Source organism: Hypanus sabinus, chromosome 21 (genome assembly GCF_030144855.1).
Source record: "Hypanus sabinus isolate sHypSab1 chromosome 21, sHypSab1.hap1, whole genome shotgun sequence".
In the NCBI taxonomy this organism is placed as follows: domain Eukaryota; kingdom Metazoa; phylum Chordata; class Chondrichthyes; order Myliobatiformes; family Dasyatidae; genus Hypanus; species Hypanus sabinus.
In genome coordinates, this window is record NC_082726.1 from 553,630 (window position 1) to 566,025 (window position 12,396).

Here is a 12,396-nt window from a genome sequence, read left to right on the forward strand (position 1 = left end):
CCAGTTAAGCCACGCTCTCTTCTCACTGCTGCCATCAGGAAGGAAGTACAGGAGCCTCAAGGCCCACACCAGCAGGTTCAGAAACAGTTCCTACCTCTCAACCATCAAGCTCTTGAACCTGTGGGATAACTTCAGTCAAATTAACTTGCCCCATCACTGAACCGTTCCAACTATGTATGGACTCACTTCCAAGCACTCATCATTTCATGTCCTTGATTTCTATTGTTTATTTTTTTTCTTTAGTATTTGCAAAGATGGGTTTTTTTGCACTTTGGTTGCTTGTTTGTCTTGTTGGGACACCCAGACCATAGTCTTCCATACCCCTACCATCTATGTACCTATCTAAATTTCTCTTAAACATTTAAATCAAACTTGCATGCAACAATTTTTATGTTTCTTTGTAAGAATGCAAAGAGAAAGGTACAGGAAAGAGATACAATTTTCACTTTAGACACCTAACCTAATTTGACATTCCAGAATCTTCACTTTTATTAAATGTACAAATACTTTCTGTCTTTTAGCTGCAATTCCTTTGACTGATTCAGAACACAGACTGCTACCCTTGCACTTTGCAACAGATCCAAAGAATTGGGAATGGGGAAAGGATGATAATGACAACACCAAACTGGCTAAGTAAGTGGTTATAGTTCCTTGTAATTTCTTCAGTGATTTGATCGGGGCATGACTGCTCAAGCATGTGGACATCAGCCAGTGAAAACAACAAGAAGAGTTTAAAGGGAGACAGTTATTTCTTCAGCTGTTTGATCAGGGCACAACTGCACAAGCGTGTGAGAACAGCGAGAAGAAGTTTTAAGGAGACACCTTATAGAGTGGGTGTCAGAGTAGAGGGAGACAGAGCAGAAAGGCTTTGGCAATAATGGGTCGAGGCGAGGTAGGTAGCCGGTGTAGAATACAGACAGGAAGAATGTGTGTGAAGCCGGAGTTCTGTGCTTGGTGTCTGATATGGGAAGTCCGGGAGACTCCCAGCCTCCCGGATGGCCACATCTGCACCAGGTGTGTCAAGCTGCAGCATCTTAGGGACCATGTTAGGGAACTGGAGATGCAGCTCGATGACCTTCATCTGGTCAGAGAAAGTGAGGAGGTGATAGAGAGGATCTATAGACAGGTAGTCACACTGGGGCCTGGGGAGACAGATAAGTGGGTAATAGTCAGGAGAGGGAAGGGCAGGAATCATACACTAGAGAGCACCTCTGTGGCTGTACCCCTTAACAATAAGTACTCTTTTTGAGTGCTGTTGGGGGTGACAGCCCACCTGGGGGAAGCCACTAGCACAGAGTCTGGCCCCGTGGCTCAGAAGGGTAGGGAAAGCAAGAGGATGGCAGCAGTGATAGGGGACTCTATAGTTAGGAGGTTAGACAGGCGATTCTGTGGATACAGGAAAGAACCACGGATGGTAGTTTGTCTCCCAGGTGCCAGGATCAGGGATGTTTCTGATCACATCCACAATATCCTGAAGTGGGAAGGAGAACAGCCAGAGGTTGTGGTACTTATTGGTACCAATGACATTGGCAGGAAAAGGGAGGAGATCCTGAAAGCAGACTACAGGGAGTTGGGAAGAAAGTTGAGAAGCAGGACCTCAAAAGTAGTAATCTCAGGATTACTGCCTGTGCCACGTGACGGTGAGTATAGGAATAGAATGAGGTGGAGGATAAATGCATGGCTGGGGGATTGGAGCAGGGGGCAGAGATTCAGATTTCTGCATCATTGGGACCTCTTTTAGGGCAGGAGTGACCTGTACAAAAAGGACGTGTTGCACTTGAATCTGAAGGGGACCAATATCATGGCGGGGAGTTTTGCTAAGGTTATTGGGAAGAGTTTAAACTAGGATTGCTTGGGGGTGGGAACCAAACTGAAGAGACAGAGGAAGAGGCAGTTGGCTCACAAATAGAGAAAGCTTGGAGACAGTGCGAGAGGGAGGACAGATAGGTGATAGAGAAGGGGTGCGCTCAGACTGATGGTTTGAGATGTGTATATTTTAGTGCAAGGAGTATTATGAACAAAGCGGATGAGCTTAGAGTGTGGGTCAGTACTTGGAGCTATGATGTTGTGGCTACTATAGAGACTTGGATGGCTCAGGGGCAGGAATGGTTACTTCGAGTGCCAGACTTTAGATGTTTCAGAAAGGACAGGGAGGGAGGCAAAAGAGGTGGGGGCATGGCACTGCTGATCTGAAATAGTGTCACGGCTGCAGAAAAGGAGGAAGTTTTGGAGGGATTGTCTACTGAATCTCTGTGGGTGGAAGTTAGAAACAGGAAGGGGTCAATAACTCTACTGGGAAATTTTAATTTCCCAAATATTGATTGACATGTCCCTAGAGCGAGAGGTTTAGATAGGGTGGAGTTTGTCAGATGTGTTCAAGAAGGTTTCTTTACACAATATGTAGATAAGCCTGGAAGAGGAGAGACTGTACTTGATCTGGTATTGGGAAATGAACCTGCTCAGCTGTCAGGTCTCTCAGTGGGAGAGCATTTTGGAGATAGAGATCACAATTCTGTCTCCTTTACCATAGCATTGGCGAGGGATAGGAACAGACAAGTTAGGAATGCATTTAATTAGAGTAAGGGGAAATACGAGGCTATCAAGCAGGAACTTGGAAATATAAATTGGGAACAGATGTTCTCGGGGAAATGTATGGAAGGAATGTGGCAAATGTTCAGGGGGTATTTGCGTGGAGTTCTGCATAGGTACATTTCAATGAGATGGAACGGATGATAGGGTACAGCAACCGTGATGTACAAAGGCTGTTGTAAATCTGGTCAAGAACAAAAGAAGAGCTTATGAAAGGTTCAAAAAATTAGGTAATGATAGAGATCTAGAAGGTTATAAGGCTAGCAAGAAGGAGCTTAAGAAAGAAATTAGGAGAGCCAGAAGAGACCATGAGAAAGCCTTGGCAGACAGGATTAAGACACCCAAGGCATTCTACAAGTATGTGAAGAGCAAGAGGATAAGATGTCAGAGAATAGGACCAATCAAGTGTGACAGTGGAAAAATGTGTATGGAATCGGAGGAGATAGCAGAGGTACTTAATGAGTACTTTTCTTCAGTATTCACTATGGAAAAGGGTCTTGGTGATTATAGGGATAACTTACAGTGGACTGAAAAGCTTGACCATGTAGATATTAAGTAAGAGGATGTGCTGGAGCTTTTGGGAAGCATCAAGTTGGATAAGTCACTGGGACCAGACGAGATGTACCCAGGCTGCCGTGGGAGGCAAGGGAGGAGATTGCTGACCCTCTGGCGGTGAACTTTGCATCACCAATGGGAACAGAAAAGGTTCCAGAGGATTGGAGGGTTGCAGATATGGTTCCATTATTCAAGAAAGGAAATAGAGATAGCCCAGGAAATTATAGACCAGTAAGTCTTATTTCAGTGGTTGGTAGGTTGATGGAGAAGATCCTGAGAGGCAGGATTTATGAACATTTGGAGAGGCGTAATACAATTAGGAATAGTCAGCATGGCTTTGTGAAAGGTAGGTTGTGTCTTATGAGCCTGATTGAATTTTTTGAGGATGTGACTAAACACACTGAAGAAGGTAGAGCAGTAGATGTAGTGTATATGGATTTCAGCAAGGCATTTGATAATGTACCCCATGTTAGGCTTATTGACAGATATAGTATTAATGGTAAGACTCCTGGCAGAGGGATCTTGGGTTCCGAGTGCATAGGACACTCAAAGCTGCTGCGCAGGTTGACTCTGGTTAAGAAAGCATATGGTGCATTGGCCTTCATCAATCGTGGGATTGAGTCTAAGAGCCGAGAGATCATGTTGAAGATATATAGGACCCTGGTCAGTCCCCATTTGGAGTACTGTGCTCAGTTCTGGTCACCTCACTATAGGAAGGATGTGGAAACCATAGAAAGCATGCAAAGGAGATTTACATGGATGTTGCCTGAATTGCGGAGCATGCCTTATAAGAATAGGTTGAGTGAACTCGGCCTTTTCTCCTTGGAGCGATGGAGGATGAGAGGTGACCTGATAGAAGTGTATAAGATGATGAGAGACATTGATCAGGTGGATAATCAGAGGCTTTTTCCCAGTGCTGAAATGGCTTGCTCGAGAGGACACAGTTTTAAGGGTGCTTGGAAGTAGGTACAGAGGAGATGTCAAGGTTAAGTTTTTTCCGCAGCAAGTGGTGAGTGCTTGGAATGGGCTATTGGCAATGGTAGCAGAGGTGGATATGATAGGGTCTTTTCAGAGACTCCTGGACAGGTATATGGAGCTCAGAAAAATAGAAGGCTATGGGTAACCCTAGGTATTTTTTTTTCTCCATGCCCTGACCCACCCCTCCCAATCCCCATCTCCAAGCCATCATTGCATTAGCAAAATGGGTTGAACAGATCCTTTGTCCCCACAGAGCTGCATTGGTATAGAGAAGGCGTATTTTCCTAATAAGTAGACTGTTGTATGTTTACAAATCTGAGTCCATAGAATTTTACTGGAAAATGTTGGAGGTCAGGCAGAAGAAAGGAAGAAAGGATAGACCTTTAGTTTGACTGGGAATTCTGAAAATATTCAAGAAAGAGTCCCCACAGATTTTGGAACTTTATGTCCAAGTTGAGAATTGTATAATGGATCTTCTCAAGGTATAGACTGAACATGATGTCCCTGAGCCACCGAGCATGGGAGGGCAGGGCAACATCCCTCCACCTGAGCAAGACTGCGGGCCTGGCCAAAAGAGAAGCAAAAGAGAAGTGTGCGAGTTTGGTCAGACATAGGTGTGTGTCCCCCTCTCTGGACGTGCCAAAAAGAGCAATCAAAGGCTTAGGTTCCAAATTGTACTTCAGTATTCGGGATAGAGTTTGGGAAACATCTTTCCAGTATTTTTCCAAGCTAGGGGATGTCCAATACATGTAAATAAGGGAAGTCTCGCCCCTCTTGCATTTGTCGCAGCAGGGATTAACATCTGGGTAAATGCGAGTTAATTTTGTTTTAGACATATGGGCCCTGTGTACGACCTTGAACTGTAAGGGGCAATTTCTAAAGTAAGAACATGCTTGGCACAGCTTTGTGGACTGAAGGGCCTGTATTGTCCTGTAGGTTTTCTATGTTTCTATGTATTCATTAATTTCAAAGTGACTTTTTGTCCTTTTGAAAATTATATGGATTGATTAATGATCTGGTCCAGCCATAGGTTTGAGTTTATACTCTGCAACTAAAGAACTACTTGCAGAGTTTTTTTCATTTACGAGTGTGAACATTGGCTTTCGGTTTCATTAAACCATAAGATATAGGAGCAGAATTAGGCCATTTGGTCCATTGAGTCATTTCATCATGGCTGATCTAATTTTCCTCTCAGCCCCAATCTCCTGCCTTCTCCCCGTATCCCATCATGTCCTATATAATCTGTAATCTATCAACCTCTGCCTGAAGTATACACAAATATTTGTGTCACACTCTGGTTAAGATTTTTACTGCTATGCTGTAGGCATTTCATTTTAGCAGTTCTGTAAGAGCAGTCTGTTCTGCTATTAGCATGTTTGGGTTTGAGCTGAAGATAAGGAGTTATGTTGTTCAGTTTAGGAGTGTATGTCAGCCAGCCAGGATAGTGGTTCTAGAAGGGAGAAGGTTCCAGGGAGAAGGTTTTAGAGAATGCTGAGCCTGTTTGTTTGGGGTGGATTTCGAGCAATGCTCAGAAGGTGATGTGTGCTTTCACGCAGACTGTGGGTCCAGCGTGCGAGTTAAAGACAACTTCAAGATGAGCTAGCTCCAACTTGTGTGCACATCTAGACTGGGGTTAACTGTAATGGGCTCTTTTCTTTTTCTTTTTCTTTTCCCTACTAACTGTTCAGTAAAGCTGAAATTATAAATATACTTATTTTATAATTGTATGCAGTGTAGGATCTGTCATTTCTTGCCAATGGGTAATAATTGCAAGTGGTAATTATACATACACAGTATTCGCTCAGATTGGGGGTGTGAGTGGTCAAAACTCACACCAGCTCTCACACCAGAACAGCTCTCCTGGTCTGGTGGAACCCAAGTCACATCGACCCTAGACCATATGGAGTTTGAGTGAGGCAGTTATCTTACTTCCAAGTCCAGTGGCTGTTAGTGAGGGACTAAAGAGCCACATCTCTCAAGACGCCTGGTAAAAAAGGGGTTTCACTCGGCCTCCACAGCTAGCTGTGGCAAAAATTCCACGGATTCACCACTCTCTGGCTAAAGAAATTCCACCTCATCTCTGTTCTAAAAGAAACCCCCTCTTTTCTGAGGCTGCGTCCTCTGGTCTTCGACTCCCCACCTTAGGAAACATCCACGCCATATTCACTCTCCATGTCCTTCTTTAGCCCCTCTAATCCCTCAAAACTACCTGCCCCTCCACCTATCTTCATATCATCTGCAAACTATGCAACAAAGCCATTCATTCCATTATTCCAAATATTGACATGTAACATTAAAAAATCGGTCCCAACACAGACCCCACTAGTCACCGACAGCCAGTCAGAAAAGGCTCCTTTATTCTCACTCTTTGCCTCCTGCCTATCAGCCACTGCTTTATCAATGCTAGGATCTTTCCTGTAGTACATTGGGCTCGTAGCTTGTTAATCAGACTCATGTGGCGCTTTGTAAAAGGCCTTCATCTGGTGACATCTAGATTGACTGAGTCTGTATTTTTTTAATTTCACAAGAGAAGTTGTTATATTTGTCACTGACAGTGTTTTCTGTTTCGATGCTATGTCACTGTGCATTCTTCTCTCCCAGTTTGATCCTCTCCCTGGAAGCGAAGCTTCACTTACTGCACAGCTATATGAATGTATCCTGGATTTGTATTCCTGCTGAAACAAGGGTAAGCTCTCTCCCATATTTTAGGAGAAGTGCCAGAGGATTATGCTGTGAGTAAATTGTCCTATAGAATAGAATTAACAATCTATAGCATTTCAATCCAAATGTCAACAATTTATTTCCTCCTAAGGATGCTGCTTAACCTGCTGAGTTTTTCCATCAGATTATTTTGCTCCAGGTTCCAGCATCTGTGTCCCTTGCTCCAGTATTCCCCTTCTGATTCCATATGTCCTTCACCTCCCTCCTAATGGCTTCCATGATCACTATTTATCAGATTCCCAGCACCTCTGACCTTTTGTTCCTACTTACCACCTGTCAGTGGCTAGCCCCATCTTCGCCTACACCCTAACCCCCCCCCCCCCCCATCTGGCTCCATCTGCTTTTCCTCTGTTTCCCTGCTTGCACCTATTACCAACTTGCCTCTGTCTTCTTCCAACTCCACTTCTCACTGTCCCTTACCTAATTGCTTCTCCCTATCATTCCCACACAAACATGCAGACACACACTCACACGGATACAGTCATGTGCAAACACGTTCAGGTATATATATGTGCACGCGTGCACCTGTACATACATACACACACACACACACACACACACACACACACACACACACACACACACACACACACACACACACACACACACACACACACACACACACACACACACACACACACACACACACACACACACTCACACTCTGTCGGTTGCCCCAGACTGTACCGTTAACATTTCCCAGTCATTGTGCCAGATTGGATTCTGTAGGTGATCTTCACCCCCTTGAAATGCAGGAAGAATGGTCAACTAGGTGCTCTGTAGTTTTTTTTTTCAAAAAATAAACACTTTATCCATAAAATTACATAGAAGAAATACAAGAACAGTGCACAGCTTTCTCTACTTTTACAATGTTGTTTGATCTCTACGTTTGTAGTGTTACTATTTCTATACATATGTAATATTAGCATCTTTGGCACTGTTGAACCATACAAATCGAAGTGTTTAAGAAGCTTTTTGCACAGGGCTTAACCCGTCAATGTCCGATTGCAACAGGACCTTGGACTGCAGTTTTTCTACACAAAGCCTTTACATTGCCTGCATCAAGCTCAATGCATCCCTTAGAACAAACTAGTGCCAGCTGGCAGCATTCCCTTGCAGGTGTCTCATTGTATGAGAAAACCAACAAGTTTCAGGCAGATCAAAGAGCTGATGATCTTGCAACAACATTTGATGCTATCTCAGAATTGTTGGGATCAGAGAGTCGTCTGTTATGTAGTTGAGAGAGGATCTTGACAAGGGCTAGTCATCTTATGCCATTGTATTTGTTGAAGAAAATGAGCCTGCACTTGATGCCACTCAAAGCTTGTTCATGTAGCCTATTTTGATGAGGTACCCAAAGTGAATTGTTATACTATTGTGTAAACTGTGCAACTAAAATCAGATAGCAGTGGATAGACCTTGTAATGATTTTTTTCTCAGTTGTTATCAGATATAATTATAAAGTTATTTTTGAAAAATTTGCATTGACAGGCACCTTTGGCCCAACCAGAATCACCAACTGCTTCAGCTGGGGAAGACGTCCATTCCCTAGCTGATTCGATGGAGTCAGATAGAGATTCTATCTGCAGCAACTCCAACCTGAATGGAAACAGAAATAAGAAAGGAGAAAAACAGAAAAAGGACAAGGAAAAGAATAGGACAGATTCTGTTGCAAATAAGCTTGGGAGCCTTAGTAAAACTCTGGGAATTAAAATTAAAAAGAACATGGGAGGTCTTGGTGGACTGGTGCATGGAAAGATCAGCAGAGGAAACACAAGCAATGGCCGGAATGGGGAGACTGGAGACAAACTCAAGAAGAAAGAATCCAACAAAACTCGGAAAGAAAGCAAAGAGGAGTCATCGCATTCTGCGAGTTCATCCCCTACTGATAAATCAAATGTCTCTGTTAAATCTCCAGTAGAGAAACATTCTGATCAATGGAAATACAGCACTGATGTCAAACTCAGCCTCAACATACTGAGAGCTGCTATGCAAGGCGAGAGGAAATTCATTTTTGCTGGTCTTCTGTTGACCAGTCATAGGCACCAGTTTCATGAGGAGATGATTAATTATTACTTGACCACAGCTCAGGAGCGCTTCAACGCAGAGCAAGAACAAAAGCGCAAAGAGGTAGAAAAGAAGTCATGCAGCAACTCTGTGTGTAAAAAGGAAGAGCAAGAGCCATCCCAAACCAAGTTAGAACCAAATTCACAAGAGGACACTCCTCAGGGCTCTTCTCAAAGCCATATGGGTTACCTGAGCTCTGAACAGCAGGGAGCCCATGACCAGGTATCCATGAGCACTTCACCTCTGAACAGTGAAACCCCTACAGCTGGCACTCTCACCTCTGCCCACTTTACCCATATGCCAGCTTTATTGCAGCATGTCATCCATGTATCTGATGTGAGATCTGAGCCATCGAGTTATCTAAGTGATAATCAGCCACCTGTCATCAGTTCTCTGAAAACATGTGCAACTTATCCACAGCATAGTCGCTCACTATCTTATCAAAGCTATTGTCCTGTGGGTCTATCAGGCCTCCCCACTGTGGAAACCATGGAACCTCTAAAATGTTTGCTGCCCCCTGAACACAAAAGCCACACATATACCAATGGGTTTGGTTCTGGTGAAATGAGTGACTATTTGGAATATGCCGATGAGGACTCTTCCTTTGTGTGGCAGAGTGAAGAAAATAGCAGAGTGAGAAGTACGGCAGCTCCGCCTTATTCCATACAACAGAACCGATGCAAACAGCACAACTGCCCCTTCTATGGCCGTCCAGAAACAGAATTTTACTGCTCCTACTGTTACAAGGAGGAGCTCAAACGCAGGCAGCGAGCAAACAAGTCTGTTTGACCGTGATGGTTATATGCAAAGTTCTGAATTAACAAACTCTGTCATAAAAAATATTTTGATGAGCAATTTGCTAAATGTAAATCAACCAGGATCAGGGGTTCATTCCATTTTGAGAGTCCTGGAGCTGCACTGCAGTTTGATCGATTGGAACATCTGTGCCTCCAGGACTGAAACGCCAGACCCAAATTCCTGCCCACTATCCAGGGCAGGAGAAGACCTTTTCTGTTACTTCTTCACGGACTGTTACCAAATAGTTGATTATATTCCGATGTGTATGTTTTTTTAATTAATCTATTGCAAAATTAATTCCAGTGATAATTTGCACATTAATTACAACTGTAAAGGTAAAATATAGCAGAAAGTAACCAATTATTTATGTGTTTGTGAACTAGAAGATCATTATGATGGAACTTTACAAGCAAAAGTTTAAAAATTGTAATATAGAAATTATTTTTATATTATTTTCACAAATATGCTGCAAAGCAATATTTTGCGCTTTTTATTAAAAGACAATTGCCACTTTAATAGATTATTAAATTGCTGAAACTATTTAGAGGCATACAGTAGAGCATTATGATATATGTTTATGAGCTCTAGTGAGCTTGGGAGTGGCTTGAGTGTTCAGATTTTGATACTTAGTAAACATGCAATTTTGTTTGGGGAAAGCAGTTTTCCCAAAGCTGATTTTCAGTATTTAAATGATAGCCTCAATCCAGTGTTGTGCTGTAAAGCATCTGTTGTATTTATTTTGCTGTTACAGCTTAGAATATCTCAAAAAGAAAGCCACACATCTCCTGTCTGTAGAAAGTACTTACTAGTACAGAAGCAAGGCAATGGAAAAGAGAAAAAAAGCCAGTGACCTGGGATCTTTTGACCTAAATCCAGAACCCTAGATTCACTTGTCTAGTGATTGTTAAAAGTTCATAACCAGACACAGCTGGCTATATTTGTCTTTTCATCTTCTTAAACGTGAGTATTAGACAGTGGCCTTAAAGGGTCTGACTAGATTAGTAGCTGAATATCACCACACTGCTTCAGATCCAGATGACCTGTAAATTATGCCAAGGGAGTATTTACTAGTTTATTTAATAACGTAAGGCAGACTATTTCTGTGTGGCTTTTATTTTCAATATTTTTTGTCTTTTGCTTTAATATGAACTGAAACTGTGGAAATGTTTTGTTCAATACTGATTCTTAGCACTATGCACACAATGACAAGCAAAAATGATGGGATGGGGTTTACTTTTGGCTTCCCCCCACTCCCCAATGCCACTTTCCTCTCCCTGCAACCTTAAGTGGTTTTACAGGCATTGCAATTTTCTCTTTTGGCAGTGTCATGCCCAATGTCAGTGCTGTCTATTTAATTAACCAAAACATATAGTGAGGAATGCGAATAGAGTGAACTTGCACAAATACTTTGATTCCTGTGTTATGTTTGCTATTTATATTATCTGGCAGCTTTGCTGCCTCAAGCTTTTGTTCACACTCTTACATACTCTTACAATGTGAGGGAAGGTACCCATTTCTAATCCACTCTGGTTCAGTTTGTACCCCAGAGGTGTGAGGAATTACTCAAGGAAAATGCAAGTGAGTTTAAAGTGCTAACCTACTTCATTAAAACTCTCATTCCATTGGGCATGGGAGGAAGGTGGTCATGGGATCATCCATTGAATCATCTTCTATGGAAATTGAAGTAAAGTTTATATTTACTGGATATTGTGAACTTTCAGGGCAGGTGTGGGTTCACTAAACTTTCAAAGGACAAAATAATTATTTTTTGTGTTGGATTTCTCAACAAGAAATAAATTGTGATGTGGCTAAGAATTTAGTAAAATGATAAAAGTGTTTTGACCTATAGAGGATAAAAGTGAGTTCAAGAAACTTGATAAGGTCCTTTGAAATATTGGACAGTATAGTAGCTTTTGCTTAACTTGGGTAAGTTGTCCTGAAATGTTTTTCTACAGTATATATGATCATCCCAAGATTTTCAAATGGTTTGGAGCTTGAGATTTTCAAGAAACTATTGAAGCCTAATGCCAAACCTGATCGCTGGCATTAAAGTCATATATTAAATAATGGATTGAAGCTAAAGTATAGGATGCGATCAGATAGTATGTTCAATGTGTAACACATTACCTTTCTTGATTGATCATAATATTATGCATTGTTTTAAATGTTTGTTGCCCAACTTGCACTGAAAAATTAAAACCCAAGTTATTCTGAATTCTTGTATTGTAATGTTTTCTGTGTCTTTCTGAAATTAAGATATATCATTGTTTAATTGTGGATTGTTAATCAGAGTGTCTGAGAGACTGATCCAACCAGGATGCCTTTTTACATCAGCTAACTTGGTTACAGGTGGGCCATTCCAAATGCATTAGAGATAGAGGGACAACCAATATCCAGTCTTGCTGCTTCTGATCAATAACCATTGTCCTTGTAAATTACAGGAGAAATTCTGCTAAGTGTTGGATCAGGATTTGCTGGGAGATCCCTGCATTATTTAATATCCTGCTGAGGATAAGCATCTAGTTAATGCACTTCCTGAGAGAAAAAAAGTAAACTCATTAATTTTATTGTCAATATATTCTTTTATTTCTGTGCATTTGGATTCAAGCACATGACTATTTTGTAACAGTTTCTCAATGTTCAGAATGTTAGCCCTGGTTATTTAATTATTTTGAATGTAAACTGCAC

At 41.9% G+C, this 12,396-nt stretch overlaps 1 protein-coding gene across 2 annotated transcripts in view; it reads left to right on the top strand.

The window, feature by feature from the left end:
• The window catches only part of otud7a (OTU deubiquitinase 7A), a 290,260-nt gene extending 278,325 nt beyond the window's left edge, over window positions 1-11,935 (top strand). For both annotated transcript variants that reach the window (XM_059945829.1, XM_059945827.1), the window contains 3 exons: window positions 522-633; window positions 6,724-6,808; window positions 8,335-11,935. In XM_059945829.1, coding sequence (XP_059801812.1) covers window positions 522-633; window positions 6,724-6,808; window positions 8,335-9,699 — 1,562 coding nt within the window. In that variant the 3' untranslated portion in view covers window positions 9,700-11,935. The remainder of the gene's footprint in view (window positions 1-521; window positions 634-6,723; window positions 6,809-8,334) is intronic.
• The last annotated feature ends 461 nt before the right edge of the window (window positions 11,936-12,396 follow it).